This window comes from Ictidomys tridecemlineatus, chromosome 15, assembly GCF_052094955.1.
Source record: "Ictidomys tridecemlineatus isolate mIctTri1 chromosome 15, mIctTri1.hap1, whole genome shotgun sequence".
Classification (NCBI taxonomy): Eukaryota; Metazoa; Chordata; class Mammalia; order Rodentia; family Sciuridae; genus Ictidomys; species Ictidomys tridecemlineatus.
In genome coordinates this window covers 9,107,722-9,123,728 of record NC_135491.1, presented here as the reverse complement: position 1 = coordinate 9,123,728, position 16,007 = coordinate 9,107,722, and the positions used below count along the sequence as shown (strand labels likewise).

General features: G+C 58.3%; 2 protein-coding genes across 5 annotated transcripts in view; one reads left to right on the top strand and one right to left on the bottom strand.

Moving 5' to 3' along the window:
- The window catches only part of Sae1 (SUMO1 activating enzyme subunit 1), a 71,891-nt gene extending 68,793 nt beyond the window's left edge, over positions 1–3,098 (top strand). For both annotated transcript variants that reach the window (XM_078031797.1, XM_078031795.1), the window contains one exon: positions 2,627–3,098. Coding sequence is in view for 1 of the 2 variants with exons in the window: in XM_078031795.1 (XP_077887921.1) it covers positions 2,627–2,731 (105 nt within the window). In the remaining variant the exon portion in view is untranslated. The remainder of the gene's footprint in view (positions 1–2,626) is intronic.
- On the bottom strand, positions 823–8,443 carry Bbc3 (BCL2 binding component 3). 3 transcript variants are annotated; one of them, XM_078031799.1, is made up of 4 exons: positions 8,136–8,443; positions 5,595–5,883; positions 4,055–4,245; positions 823–1,906 (listed from the first exon to the last, which is right to left on the bottom strand). In XM_078031799.1, the coding sequence occupies exons 2-4, from the start codon at positions 5,866–5,868 to the stop codon at positions 1,790–1,792; spliced, it is 582 nt and encodes a 193-aa protein (XP_077887925.1). In that variant the 5' UTR covers positions 5,869–5,883; positions 8,136–8,443; the 3' UTR covers positions 823–1,789. The 3 variants fall into 3 exon arrangements, with proteins under 3 accessions (XP_077887925.1, XP_077887926.1, XP_077887924.1); XM_078031800.1 differs by lacking the exon at positions 8,136–8,443 and adding an exon at positions 7,554–7,692; XM_078031798.1 differs by lacking the exon at positions 8,136–8,443 and adding an exon at positions 7,441–7,473.
- Between the last annotated feature and the right edge of the window lie 7,564 nt (positions 8,444–16,007).

The following is a 16,007-nucleotide window of genomic DNA, read 5'->3' as shown; positions in this document are numbered from 1 at the left end:
TACCTTGTTTTATTTATTTATTTTTATGTGGTGCTGAGGATCGAACGTTCTACCGCTGAGCCATAACCCCAGCCTATCCCTTTTTATTTTGGGGACAGGGTTGCTAAATTGCTGAGGCTGACTTTAAACTCATGATCCTTCTGCCTCAACCTCCCCATCTGCTGGGATTATAGGTGTGCACTACTGTGCCTGACTGCCTGCAGTTTATTTTATTTAAAAAAAAATTTTTGGTAGTGGGAATTGAACCCAGGGATGCCTTACCACTTGGCCTCATCCCCAACCCTTAGCCTTCCAAGTCACTGGGTTACAGTCATTTGTCACCAAGTCTGGGCTAAGAGCTGTCCTTTCTATCTTCAATGCTACACTGGCTTCTGCTGATCTTAGCTGGTCCTGCACCTCCAGCCAGAGAGGCAGCCTAAGGCTGATCACAGTGCCTGACTGGATGTCACCTTCTGCCTCCTTGGGGGCCAGAAGAAGGTCTGTCTCATGACCAGTGTGTCCCAGCACTTAGGACAGTGGTGCTTCTGAATAAATTATGGGTCATTCATCCATTCAATAAACTTGGAGCCCCTACAGACCCTCTATCCTGGGAATAAATGAGGAGAAACGTGAAGCCCCCGCCCCAGGGGCTCTGCCTTGGAGGGAGTTGGTCAGGCTGCGGAGGCTGGGCAGGCTGCACTGGGCCACATTCTTCATCGTCTGCTAGGGTTACAGCTGCCCTGACCTGGGTGAGTGCCAGGGACACTGCTTCTCTCCCACCTCTCAGAGCTGGTGGCAGAGGTCTAAGGCTAGGCTGTGGGGAAGGCGAGCAGAAAGAGTATCCACTGTTCCAATCTGATTTTATTGAAAAGGAAACATACAAAAATCATGTACAAAAAAAATTAACCAAACATGTACAGAAAATTCATTCCGGTATCTACAGCAGCGCATATACAGTATTTTACAGGCTGGGCCACCCCTCCCCGCTCCCAGACTCCTCCCTCTTCTGAGACTCCCCCCCTCCCTGACTCCCCGTCCTCCCCCCAGCGCTTGGCCCTGGGGACTAAGGCTGGGGCGGCTTCTGCCAAAGTCTCCCACCCCCCAAATGAACGCCAGTGGTCACACGTGCTCTCTCTAAACCTATGCAATGGGATTGATGGGGACGGGGGTGGTCATGGGCAGAGCACAGGATTCACAGTCTGGGCCCCTCCTGGCCACCCCCAGATGAAGGTGAGGCAGGCGAGCCCGCCACCCGCCGGCCGGCTCAGGGAAGATGGCTGGGCGCTAGGCTGGGGAGGCCATCAGACACACCCCATTCTCTGGCTCCAGGAGGCTAGTGGTCACGTTTGGCTCATTTGCTCTTCATGGGCCCCCTCCCCAAGAGGAGGGGGGGAAGCACCAGAGGCCTGAGGCCAGGCCCAAAGTGAAGGAGCACTGGGGAGGCCCCCAGCGTCCCCCCTGCAGCTGGAACGGGCAGCCAGCACCAGCAGCCTTTCCTGAGATGGTGATGGGCGGCAGAGGCAGGTGGCTCAGTCCCCACCCCCTCAGTCACCGCCGCCTTCAGATGCTGAGTCCTTCAGCCCTCCTTCCCCTGGCGGCTGTGCCAGGGGCCCAGGAGTCCACTTCTCCATCACTGCGCCCAGGTAGGCCAGGGCTGGAGTGGCTGCCCGGCCCGCCCCTGGGACAGGCAGGGCTGGTAGTCCAGTATGCTACATGGTGCAGAAAAAGTCCCCCGCGCTGGCCAGGGCATCAGGAGGTGGGAGGGTCCTGCCCCCCAAGTCCCCGACGTCCACCGGGCGGGTGCAGGCACCTAATTGGGCTCCATTTCTGGGGCTCCATGGCCCCTGGGTAAGGGCAGGAGTCCCATGATGAGATTGTACAAGACCCTCCAGGGTGAGGGGCGGTGTCGCTGCTGTTCCTCTTGTCTCTAGGGAAAGAGAGAGAAGGAAAGTTAGCGTGGACCGTGTGGTGACAGGGAGGGGGTGATCCAGGCGAAGGGCAAGCAGGATGGAGGCTACCCCTCACCAGCCCTTTCCAGCTCCTCCGCCCACGAACGTCATCCCTTCCCGGGACAGGATGTTACATCCTCTGGTAGGACATGAGACCAGGAGGGAGAGACGAGGACAGAATTCCCACAGCACAGAACCAGCCTGGCACTAAACAAGTGCTCAGCATGTTAGTTGTGACCGTCCCCTCCCTGATTTTTAGGTGGGAATGTCACCCAGGGGCTGAGGGACTGAGCTAGGTTGCAACTCATCCTGCCTTCCCCTTGGCAGGACAAGCAGGCTTGGTGGCCACACCTGTGATCCCAGTGACTTGGGGAAGTTGAGGCAGGGGAATTGCAAGGTCAAGGCCAGCCTGAATGACTTAGGCAGACCCTGTCTCAAAATTTAAAAATGGGCTGGGGTGTGGCTCAGTGGCAGAGTACTTGCCTAGCATATATGTGGGAGGCCCTGGCTTCAATCCCCAGTACGACAGGAGGAAAATAAAGGTTGGCGAGTGAAGAGAACAGGGAACCATAGCTTCAGCCATTCTACAACAAATGGAAGCAGGGAAACGGGACACACTGGGGCAGTGCGAAGTACTTTTAGGCAAAGCCAGGTTCACTGTGAACTCAGAGTAACCCTTGCCTTCTCCCTCTCGGCAGAATGAAGATGTGGGATGGCCCCTAAGACCCTCTGACTCTCAAATACTGGACTCTCCTCTTGCTCCTGGTAAAAATGAAAGGCAGTACCAAACAATGTCTGAATAGCTCTAGTGTTCTCTGGCCCCTCTGCCAAGTTCATGGCTAAGCAGGGCCCGCCTGACCTCATCCCCTCTGAAGCAGAGGAAAGGACACACTCATTTTAAGGACAGTCAGTTAGGTGATCCTAATGATCCCCAAGGCACCTTGCAGCAGATCTGGGAGCACCTCCTGCCTGAGTTACACCCCTCCCTTCCAACCGCTGCAGCCAAGAGAAGGTGCAAAGGGGGCAGGTTGTAAAGCCTGCCACTGACACCCTGCTATGGGGAGGAGCACAGGGCGCCCAGGTACCTGCACATAGGTGCACCTGGAGGTGTGCATCTTTGGGGATAGAAAATAAGTAAAATTTAAAATATATTTAATCATGTATCCTAAATATCGACCATGAGAAAATGAATCAGGACACTGTTGATTCTACGGGGTATTAGCACCTTTGCCAATGAGGATGACTCTCATGGATAACGTGGGGTGGGGGGCGGGCGCAGCAGTTTGGTGAGGAACCCAGACTAGATCTCGCCTGTTAGGGTGAAGGGCCCCACTATCCTAAGTAACTGATTCTGGCCTTGTATGTGGGAAAAGAATCCGCACCTGCAGGGAGACACACCAACCTGAGGTCTCCTTTGTTTTTGGTGGTTGTTGCTGCTGCTGGGGTTTAGTCCTGCGCTGGGAAGGAACCCAGGGCCTCCCATGCTAGGCAAGGGCTCTACTCCTGAGCCACAGCCTTGAGGTCGCCTCTGCCAGGCCGGCAGGGGAGGGATGTGGGGGGGGGCATCGCGGGCATTTTTTGTTTTGCTCGTGTTTTGGGCCAGCCAACACCGCAGGTGTGGTGTTCACACCGACCCAGCTGGCCGGCTGCAGGGCTGCGGGCCGCGGGCCGCCCGCATTTCCTCCCGGAGGCCGCGCTGCGGGCCGGCGGGGCGGGGCGGGCGGGCAGGCGGAGGAAAGGGGGCGGGGCGGAGGAGCGGAGGAAAGGGGCGGGGAGGTGCGCGGCCGCGGGAGCGCGGAGCGCGGAGGGAGGAGGGGCGGAGGGAGGGGCGGGCGCGGCCGCCGCCGCTGCTGACTCACCAGCTATAAATAGCCCGGGATATAGGAGCCGCTGCGCCCAGCGCCGCCCTCAGTCCCCGCGGCCGCGGGCCACGGGCGCGTCGCGGCTCTCGCGGAGGCCTCGGCCCGCGGCGGCTCCGTGGGCACAGCGCCCCGCCCCCCACCTGCCTGTCCCCGGCGCGACCCCGCAGCGCGGGGCAGCAGCTGCCGCACATCTGGCGGGGGCGCCCGCGGCCCCCTCCCGCGGCGGGAAGTCCCACCTGCCATCCGCCCCTCCCCCGCACTCACCCGCCGCTCGTACTGCGCGTTGAGGTCGTCCGCCATCCGCCGCAGCTGGGCCCCGATCTCGCGGGCCCACTGCTCCTCCTCCCCCCGGACCCCGGGGGCCGCCTGGGTGGGACCGCCCGCCAGGGCCTCCGGGGCGCTGGGAACCGGCGACTCTAGGTGCTGCTCGGCGGGTGAGAGGGATGGCTGAGGACCTGGGAGAGGCAGAGGGGCGTGGTCATCACCTACCACCCCTCGGGGCCCAGAGGTCCAGAGGAACCCGGGTCGCCAGGGCCTGCTCCCTCTCCCTGGTTTCCTCTCTGCTCCCCGCCTGATTTCTAGAGATTTCTTTTTCCTCCCTTCGAGCCAGATTTCTCCCCTGCTCCTTCCCAGGCACTAGAAAGCCAGAAGAAGACCTAAGGAGGAGGCTCTCCTGGGGTCACCTGCCTGGCCCAATGCCCATGTCAGCCTGGAAGTCCTTCCTCTCATCCGACCTAAGTACCAAAACAGGGCCTTTTCCAAAACAGGGCCAAATCTTGCGTGCAGTATTTGATAGGGAAACTGAGGCCCACCCTTCGAAGCAGCCCAAGGTCACACAGGGATACAGCGACTGACCCCACCCAGAGTCACAAGCCTCAGGTCTCCTGCCCTCTCGTGTCCAACCACAGTGAGGCCACACCCCCGGATGTGGCAGAGGCCTGGAGACCAGAAGGCCAGACTGTGGCTGCCAGAGAGCACGGCCTGGGGGGGTTGGGACGCGGGAGATGCCTTCCTGCCCCACCCCCTTCCGAGCTCCTCGGAGTCACTCCGGTCACACCGGGTCCTGGCCTGAGGGTTTCCTAAAGCCTAAAACCAGGGCCTCAGGTTCACGTCGGTGACTCTTCTGGAAATCGGGGGTCCCCGCCCCGCCGCCAGGAACTGAGCTTGGGAAGTTTTCTCTGCAGCTCCCGGGGCTCCGGGGACGGGATGGGGGAGGGACGGGAGCCGGACGGTCTTTCCCCTGCCGGGCGTCACAGGGTTAACAGCCCATCAGGCAGGGGACCTTTAACCCTTCCCTCCCCAACACTCACCCTCTCCCCACTGGGACTTTCCCAGCACAATGGCCCTTCCCCCGGGGAGACCAGGAGAGGGCCAGCTCGGGCCAAAGAGATGCAAATACACCAAAAGGCCATGCGCCCCCTCCCCAAAGTCCAGAGGTGTCAGCCCTCCTGCTCAGCCCACACTTCTTCCTACTGTAAACCTCGGGATCCCGGGGACCCAGGCTGGAGGAGGGGAGCTACGAAACAGCTGTTGCCCGAGGCCCGGAAAAGAGAAGAGACCGTGGGCTGCGAGACAGGGACTGCAGTCAGATTCCAGGAGGGACTTCCCACTCGACCTCCCCCTCCATCCTCGGCCTCCCACTCGTCTTCCTGCTTCTTACAACACAAAAGACCACACTGGCCACACCCTCCCAGTGGCCCTGCTCCTCTCCCCACCACCCCCCTCGCTCCCACTCCAGTTCCTCGGAGTCTCTACGACCCTCTTTCCCTGGCTCCCATCATCCCGGATGTGGGTGGGAACTCACCGTCTGGGCGTGGGCCTCGGGGCCGGCTGCGGGGACCCCCAGGCCAGCGGGGGACCCCCAGGGCGGCGGTGACGGCGGGCGGGGCGGTGGGGGCGCAGAGGTAGGCAGCGGGCAGCAGGGCAGGGGCGGCGGGGGCGGCAGGCAGACCCGGCTCGCAGAGGCCACAGGACACAGCCGAGGGCACCAGGCGACCAAGCGGGAAGGGGCGCGGGCCTTCGCGGGCCAGGCCCTCTACGGGCTCCGGAGAGCTGCCCTCCTGGCGTGCACGGGCCATGGCGCTCCCTGGGGCCTGCAGGACACCGGGAGGTCAGCGGGAATGCAGGGGTTAGGGCCCCAGGACTCATACACCCCACCCCCACCCGGGGGTCACACCCCCAGGAACACGGTGATGGGCACACAGGAGGGACAGGGAGGCACGGACCAGGTGGAAGGAGTGTGGGCCTGTGTGTGCTTCGAGGGCTGCGATGGCCCCACAACCCAAAGTCACTCTAGCTGGGCTTCACACAGGGCATGGGCTGGTGGGGACAACTTTCCCAACACAGTGACTGGCACACAAGCAGGGCAGCAAGGGTCCGGAGACAAACACAAGGGTCACACAGGTCCCAAATGGAGAGGTGTGTTGGGAGGGTGGATGGGGGTGTGTGTGTGAAGGGCACACAACACTGACACACACAGGGCTCCCACAGAACTGGTCAGCCTCCCCCCCACCATATCAGAAACCATCCCACTCAGGACACACACACACACACACACTGACCCAAACACAGGCATGCACACGCAAGCAGCCCATCACAAGCACTATGCACACACTGCATCCCTATGGACACACAACAACATCACACACTGACCCACTGTAGACATGCCCAGGGACACACACAATGCAGCATCACAAGCACAGGCACAAACACACAAAACAGCATGCGACTTCAAAGTCTCCAGCACACAGACACACCCCCAGGACACCTTAGGACTCACACAGCCTTGCCACCGAAACACATCAGAATGTCACCATCTCTGGGTCTCCAGGACACATGTAAATCAAGCACACATGTCATCAGCAGCATCACCACACATCCCGGCAACAACACGCAGGCCACCAGCAGGGCAGCAGACATCAGCTGCCCTCCTCCCCAGCCCTGGAGCACCAGCACCAACTGCCAGCACACAACTCCAGACGCACAGCCCCAGCGCACACACCTCCAGCACCCACCGAAAACACTGGTCTCACGTGACTGACATAAACACTACACACACGCAGCCACATGACACACATGAGCCAGCCGATCAGTGACAAGCCCCTCAGACCCAACAGGCGTGCGCATACACACACACACACACACACACACACACACACACAGGGCTGAGACAGGCTGCCAGCAACACCCACCGCCTGCACCGCACAGACCCCACAGAGACTTGGTCTTCAATTCCCAGACACTGACGCCAGACACACAAGCCAAACACAGACGCGCACAACCCCCCCCACACACACACACACACGATGTGCAGAACTCAGACACCTGGACAGAAAACAGACAGTGGCACTCGGCAGGCAGACCATCACACATGCCCTGGAGACACAGAGACAGCCACAGACCAAACACACAGCCCACACTCGGGCAGGACACCCAGCCCACACTCGGGCAGGACACACAGCACACACTGGGGCAGGACACACATCTAAACACAAACAGCCCATTCAAGCAGCACACGAACAAGCACAGCTACACACCTAGCAGCGCGGGCAGCAGAGCCACTCAAAGGGCACAGGCAGACAACTCTCCACAACACCCAGGCACACCCCACCCACACGCGGGAGCCCACACAACGGTGCGCGGGGACTCACACAGACACCTCGACGGGTCGCAAACGCCAACATTCCTCTGGATTGCCACAACCACTCCCTGCGGCCCCCCGCTCCAACTCGGAGCCAGACACGCGCACACACAGGCGAGACACCTGCAGATCCACAGCCCCGCACGCGCGAGCCGCGGCAGTCCCAGACGCCCCTCGCTGTCACGGCCCCCCACCGCCGCCACGTGCGCCGCCCCGCCCGCCAGGCGAGCGCGGGGCCAATAACCGGCTGTTGCTGGGGCGCAGCCCCCGCCCGCAGGAGCCGCAGACTCCGCGGCCCGCGAGCCGCCCCCTGTCGCCGCCCCCAGCGGGCGCGCGCCCTGGGTGTGGCCGCCCCTCGGTGCCGCCCCCGCCCCCCCCTGGGCCCCGGGGGCTGGGGCAACCTGGGGTCGCCACTCGTCCCCGGGCCGCGTGGCCACCAGGGGGCGCTGCCGAGCCCGCACCCCATTGTTTGTAAACAAACCCGCCAGACCGCTGAGGCACCTGTGCGCCCAGACCCCGCGCCCGTCTGCGGAAGGGCTTCCCGCCCCGCCACCCCCGCCCAGGTGCCCGGTGAGGGTCGGGCAGGCCCGGTGCGCGGATGCTGGGCACCTGCACTGCTCCCTCAGTGCACTCCCGTCACCTCCTCCAGGGAGCCCACCCGGCCTGCCGATGGCCCCCGACGGGATTCGGGGTGCGCACACTCACCCCGGGGGCATGAACACGCCGGAGGGGGCGGTGATGTGGGACGGGCGGCTTCCTTGAGAAGGGCGCGCCCGCCGAGCGCCGCTCGCTGCGGCGGCTGCTGCTGTTATTCCTGCTGCCGCCGCTCTAACTGCAGTGGCGGCTGCTGTTGCTGCTGCTGCTCGGGCCGCAGGCGCGTCCGCGTTGTGGCCGCCGCTGCTGATCTCGATCGGGTTGCCGCCGCCGCCGCCGCTAGGCGCCCGTTCGCATGTGGTTCGCGCGGAGTCTCTGGCCGCCCGGCGGATCCGCGGCCGCCCCGCCCCGCCCCGCCCCCGCCCGGCGGGTCCCACGCCCCGCCCCCGCGTGACGCCACGGGCCCGCCCGCCGCCGCGGACAAGTCGGGACTTGCAGGCGCGCGCCGCGCCCCCTACCTCCGCGCGCGGGGGGTTTCCCTGCAGCCAGGGGCGGGGCACGGCCCGGCCCTGGGGCGAGGAGGCGCGCCGGTGGGGGACGCCCAGACACGGGACAGCTGGACACACACTGACACACTGACACACTGACTGGGACCCGCAGAAGCACTCCCCGGGACGCACACGCAAACTGACCGCCTGGACTCCAGGGTACACAAAGTCACGTGCTGATAGGCCACGGGGACAGACACTGGGACACACAGGTATAGTCTCAAATGCACACACTGGACAGGGCATGGGTGCGCAGACACAGAGGGGACACACACAGACTGACTCCCCAACAGGGTCACCTGGACACACAGCCTGGCAGAATGACAGGGCACACGTAGCTGTCCTGCCTAGGCACTCACACTGGCATGCAGGCGCAGAACCACTAAGTCCTGTGTTCACAAACATCCCGCTGAGCACACCTGCAGCCACACAGCCACACGGTAGTTCCAACAGACAGGAGCCAAGCTGAAGGAGTGTCAGGAAGTAACTTTCTGACAGGCACAGCTGGACACACTTCTCCCCCCAAAACACACCTGTCACACAGACACCTGGACACATAGCCTGATCCAACTACACCCCCACAAGGACACACACAAGCACATCCACGCCAGCACACAGGCCAGACACTGAAGGTATCAGAAATTGATCCTCAGAGTCATAAATCAGGCACAGAAGAAACCCCACGCCCAACAGGCAGTCACAAAGTCACACACCTGTGACAGGTTCCTGCTACCTGGCCCACTGACAGGACACTCTCCAGAGCATGCACACCTGGGCACACTCCCCGTGAATCTGGCAGTGGATCTGTGGGGAGGAGGAAGCCCTGGGCACCTGGACATGCCCGGGCAGACCCTGCACCCCATTCCCTCCTGCTGCCTCTGGTGGCTCTCAGTTCCCTTTTCCTTTACAGTTTCTCAGCTTAACTTCCCTCCCCTGCTCTGACTGGGAGACCTTCCCTCCCCAGGCTTCTGGACTTCTGTCCCGTCTGCACTTTCCATTCCCTCTGGTTTCACTTAAACCAAATCACCTCGCTGGTAAGTGAGTCACTTTTGAGTACCCAGCACTGGGCTGGCTGAGAAAGGATGTCAGACCAACCTGAGCAAACCAAGATTGTCCAGGGGCTCAGACGTGGCCTTCTTTTGGGCTGGATCCTTAGATTTCCCTGGAGAGTCAGGAATTCCACAGCCACCTGCAATCACCATGTTTTAAACACCAGGGACTAACTCGGCCTTCCTCCTCCTTGCCCCTCCCCTCCATTCATCCATCCACCTCCCTTCTCCCAGTGTTGTTTTGTTCTGGGTGCTGAGGATGAAACCAGGGCTCAGGCAAGCTAGGCAAGCCCTCTACTCCGAGCTATTTCCCATGCCCAGTCTTATTGCTTTAATTCAACTTTATTGAGATATACTTGCACGCAATAAAACTAACATTTTGGGGGTATGCAGTTGGATGAGTTGACAAAAGTACACAATTATTTACTACCACAATCAAGACACAGTATTCCCATCGCCCCAAATACTTTTCCTTTTTTTAAATATTCTTTTTTTTTTTAGTTGTAGATGGATATAAACCTTTATTTTGTTATTCATTTATTTATATGTCCTGCTGAGGACTGAACCCAGCGCCTCACACTTGCTAGGCCACTGAGCCACAACCTCAGCACCCTACCCCACCCTCCAAATCCTTTTCTTGTGACTCTTTGCAGTCAGTCCCTCCTACCTGAAATTTCAATGGCCCTTGACCAGAGCCAAATACATCAGAGTGTGTGTGTGTGTGTGTATAAATATACATAAATACAGGGCTGGGGATGTGGCTCAAGTGGTAGCGCGCTCGCCTGGCATGCGTGCAGCCCGGGTTCGATCCTCAGCACCACATACCAACAAAGATGTTGTGTCCGCCGAAAGCTAAAAATAAATATTAAAAATTCTCTCTCTCTCTCAAAATAAATAAATAAATATACATAAATATATATTTTTTCCTCTTTTTTGGTGTTGGGGATTGAACTCAGGGTCTCACACATGCTAAGCAAGTGCTGTACCACTGAGCTACATCTCCAGCCCTTTTTATTTTTATTTTGAGACAGAAGTCCGCCTAAATTGCCAAGGCTGGCCTAGAACTTGCAATCCTTCTGTTTCAATCTCCCTAATAGCTGGGCTTACAGTGTGTGCCACTGCATCTGGCAGAATACGAACATACATATTTATTTATTTATGGCACTGAGGATTGAACCCAGGGCCACTTAACAACTGAGCTATATCTCCAGCCCTTTATATTTTTAATTTTGAGACAGGCTAATCTCAAATTTAGGATACTCCTGACTCAGCCTCCCGAGTAGCTGGGATTATAGACATTTACCACCTTACCCAGCTTCCCCAGCAAAAAAAAAAAAAAAAAAAAAAAAATTATAATATATACATATATATTTTTTTAAGAGAGAGAGAGAATTTTTTAATGTTTATTTTTTAGTTATCAGCGGGCACAACATCTTTGTTTGTATGTGGTGCTGAGGACCGAACCTGGGACACACGCATGCCAGGCGAGCGTGCTACCGCTTGAGCCACATCCCCAGCCCTATAATATATATTTTATAATATAATATATATGGGATATTGTATCTCAGTATTAGATGACTTATCTACTGTGTATGTGGCCCTGGGTTCAATCTCCAGCAACACACACGTACATAATTAAATCCTGAAGTTAAAGTATAATTTGATGAAAAACTTATCAACCTATGAGTCAATAGTGGGTTGCAAAGAAAGTATATTTTTGGCTGTGGATCAGGTTCCAAGGCTTTTAAGAAATATTGCTTTGGGTTTATTTTTATCAATATTTATTTATGTATCTTTAGTTTTTTTTTTTTTTTTATGTGGTGCCAAGGATGGAACCCAGCGCCTCATGCATGCTAGGCGAGCACTCTACCACGGAGCCACCACCCCAGCCCCTGCTTTGGGCTTATTAAATGAGATCATAGGTGGAAGTCAGTCAGTGCAGTGTCTCACACACAGTAAGTGCCTAATAAATGTTTGCTATTATCATTAGCATAACTCACTAGTGTCAGGGTTTGTTCTGTGCCTGGCACTGATGAAGCCAGGAGCAGGAGGGACTCTTGCCCTCTGCTGGTTCTGGTCCACCTGTACCTCCCCCCCACCAATCAGTGCCCTAAGGCTGCCCAATGCAGGGCCAGAGACCAGCCCAGCTGTTCTGGAATGTTCTTCTGAGAAGAAAATGCATGAGAAGGGCAGTGGGAATTTTGCTTAGTGGCTGAGTTGGGAGAGAAGGAGAGAGGCTGGGCCGTCCACCAGGCCATCCACACTGTCACCAGTCAAGATCCCCCCACCATCTAGTCCAGATCCTGTTGCAAAGTCTGGCATCCTACCCTCCAGAGCAGGCAATTCAAAGTCCAGAGCCATGATAAATAAATGAGAGGAAAGAGTCCAGTGTGAGACAATGAGGAACAGTGGGCACTGTGGCTAATTGGAAAGAGTGTGCTCTTTTGGAGACAAACAAATTCAAAATGTAAAGATATGTGGACAAAAAAAAAAAAAAAAAGACAATGTCCCTTGGAAGTCAAAGGGCAGTCTTTGTGCGAAGCCCCAGGGCCACAGGGAGGGACTAGGCCCCACCTCCACCTTTGAGTCCCGGCAGTGCTGGGGGCGGAGGCACTGGCTTCCTGAGTTCCTGGAGGGGCATTCTAGGCCTCCCTCCAATTTGGCCTCTAAGGCCCCCTGGAGAGGGGATGGGGGGCTCTGAGGCTTTAAAGGCCTCAGGGTGGGGGGGCTGGGCTGGGGCTGGCCTAGCCTGGGCGAGGCCCTGGGCTCCATCCTCAGCACCACGGAAAAGTAAACAAAGTAAAGGTATTAGGTCCATCTACAACTAAAACTAAGTTTAAAAAGATAAATAAAAGGGTCAGGGAGGCCTGTGAGAGGAGGTGAGAGACACAGGTAAACAGAAGGAGACAGGAAGATTCAGACCAGGGGAGCCGGAGGCCTGGGGAAGAGCCCAAGGGACACCAAATGGTGAGAGAAGGAGACCAAGACGGGTGGGGGTGGGGTGGCCGAGGGGGAGGGCCTGGCTTTGCTGAGACCTGGGTTTCTCAACCTCAGCTCCATTGACATTTGGGGTTGAAAGATTCTTTGTCGCGGGGGCTGTCTTGGGCTTTGTAGGTTGGTGAGTAGCATCCCTGACCTCTACCCACCGAGGTGCCTGGAACACCCCTTCTCTTTGTGACAACAAAAAACTTCTGGAAACAATGCCAAAGAAGAGTCCCTGGAGGAGGGCCGGGGCTTAGCTCAGGAGTGGAGCTCTAGCCTCACACCCTGGGTTGGATTCCGAGTACCACAAAAAAAGAAGAAAATAAAAAAGAACTGAGCCTATCTACACTAGTGAATTGAAAAACTAAATAACATGAAGCAAATATTCCCTGGGGGACGCAAGATCACTCCCAGTCGAAGCCAGTCAGACAGGGGGCTGGTGCTGTGGCTCAGCGGTGGAGCGCTTGCCTAGCATGTGAGAGGCCCTGGGTTCGACCCTCAGCACCACACACAGAGAAATGAGTAAAAATAAAGGCCCATCAACATCTAAATTAAAAAAGAAAAAGGAAACCAAACAGGGACCTCATAGCTGGGGCCCCTCCTTCCAAGGCCTGCATGCAGACCTTACTAAAGAGCCTGGGTCACCCCAGAGTGGTGGCACATGCCTATAATCCTAGCTACTGGGGATCTTGAGGCAAGAGGACAACAAGTTTAAGGCTGGCCTGCGCAACTGTCCCAAAGCAAAAATCCAAAAAAGGCCAAGGATGTAGCTAAAAGGTAGAGCTCTCACGGAGCTGATGAACCCCCTGGGAAGCCCCCAGTACCCTGTGTTGGGCAGGGCACTGCTCGGTCTAGATGGCCTGAGTCAAATCCCCAGCTCTACCACCTATGGGTTATGTGTCCTTGAGCAGGTGCTCAGATCTCTGGCTCAGTTTCCTCATCTGTGAGTTGGGAGGACAATGGTCCCTATCTCTTAAGAGCACAGTGAGAAAGTCAACAAAGTCCAGGGGTGTGTGGGTGCTTAACGCGTGATACCAGTGTATGAGATATGGTGATACCAGTGTATGAGAACAAGGTCCTCAAGCTATGACCCTCAGGCTAGGGCAGGGATCTCAAAGAGGTGGCCTGCCTTGCCAGCCACTGTGTTTTGTTGACTTGCAGTTTCTCACTTGAACTTTAAAGCCTCTCCAAGGGGCTCTCAGTAGCAGGCTCCTCATTCATCCTCCCTGGGTACAAAGGATGACCTTGAGCAAGTAGCTTTCCTCTCCGTGCCTCAGTTTCCCCATCTGTATAAAGGGGATCACCGCAGGGCCAAAACTATTGTGAGGATCCAGCGTGTTGGTATTTGTAAGGTATTTAAGAAAGTGCCCAGCAGTAGCAGGCCCCGTGTGAGGTGCTGGTTACAGAAAGCAGATGTCCCAGCTAGTTACTGCGGACCCACAACCTTCCCCAGGATCTCCTGTGCCATCGGGGAAGTGGATTTTGGAGCACCGAGAGAGGGAGTTGGGAAGGACTTAACTTTTCACTGCAGGGCCCGAATCCTGGCTGTCCGCAGCGGGGAGGGGGCCCCTGGGTCCTCTCCATGCGGCTGCCCCGCAGGGCTGGAGGCTGGACCCAGGCCGGGTGGGGGCTGGGCGGGGGCGCAGGCGTCCGCAGGGTCCGAGCGGCCGGCGCGCGTGTGAAGGTTACCGCTTCCCGCCGGGGCGGGGGCCGCGCGCTGTTGCTGGGGTCTGCGGGGCCTGCCTGCGCCCGCAACCCCCCTCCTTCCCGGCCAGCCAGTGAGCGGTACCCGCCGCCGTTGCCAGGGGAAACTCGCCGCCCCGTTACCCAGCAACAAACCTGGCCCAACCAGGCGCGAGGACCCCCAGGCCCCGCCCGCCGCTGCCCACCGCGTGCCCAATGCCAGGCGGGCAGAGCCGGCCCGGCTCCCGGAGACGGCGAGCGAGCTCATTGGCCGCCGCCGCGCCCGCCCGGATCTGGGGGAGCCCTCGGCGCTGGGGGCGGGGAGCCAGGCCCCGGGGAGCTGCTGGGCGCTCGGCCTGCAAGCCTGCGGGCCGGCGGGGTGAGACCCCAGCTGGCCCCGGTCCACCTCCCTATCCCCCTGCCCCACACCTTCAGGCGAGGATGGGCATTTGGGATGGGCTGGAGACAGGGTTGCGCATCTCGTCCCCTCCCCCGCGGGAGGGCACCATGGGCTTGATCTTATGAAAACAGCCACCAAGTGTCCCCTGCCCAGAAGGAGACCGGCGCATCTGACCCGGTGAAGACAGACTGGTTGTGACCCCACCCCCGAGAGGATTCAGGCACCGTGGCTTTTGAAAACAGGAGCTGAGGATTCATCTCAGAAGAGAACGCAAGGGTCCTGGCCCCATAAAAACAGGGTGCCCTGTCCTCACATTGAAGACCCCAGCACCTTTGTACTCATTGAAAGAAGGATATAAGCGCCCTTCTCCCAGGAGATGTTGGTGTCCTAGTCCCAGGAGATAAGACTGAGGGCTCCCTCCAAAATGGAACTCAGCATATCTGACCCCAGAACGGAGCCTCCTATTCCCACAGGAGATAGGGACCCCAGCCTCTGGACTCCAGGTCCCAAGATGCCACAGAGATCCTGGGCATCCTGGTCCTCGCGATATCAATGCTGGGAGATACATTGTCCTCAAAGGTCACGGGACCCTCGGGGGTCCAGTTCATCCAGATGACCATCTATGCTGCCCTAAGGTGTCCACCTAGCTCCTTCCCTCCCTTCTGAGATTTTTACCCCAGGGTCCAGCTTGTTGATCTTTCAGGACCAGGACATCTGACCTCATAGCCACTTTCTCTGCTTGCTTCAACTATGCTAGGGTCCCAGGTCTCAGTGTCAAAGACCTTGGAGCCCAAGCCCTGAATCTCTACTCCCCCAGACACCTGGCAACGTGACCCATTCCTGGACAGTGTAGTGTGGGGGGCTGTCCCCGTGCCTGGAAGATCCAGCCTTCCAGCACCATTAGTTGGCCGCTAAGGATCTGGCGCTGGGAGGCCCCAGCCTCCAGGGACTCCGATGTGCATCCCTAAGTCACTTCAGGGAGGCCCACATTTCTCAGTCCTCACCCCAGGGAGACCCAAGGCAGCAGAGCCTGCAGTTTCAGACCTCAGCTCCGGACTGTGGTGAGCCCAGGTGCGGCCTGCCCCTACCCTGGTACCTGGTGGGGGCGGAGCCGAGGATTACTCAGCCTCCAGAATGAGGCAATGACATCATCCTGGGGGGGGTTGACTAATGGCCGCGTTGGGGGGGGGCGGGGAAGTTTACCCGGTAACAGCGGCTGTCGCTCAGCCCCGCCCCCAGGAAGGGCTGGAAGGGGGAGGTATTGCACACACACACAATATACACAAACACACACATACACACACCCAATTCAGCATCCCTC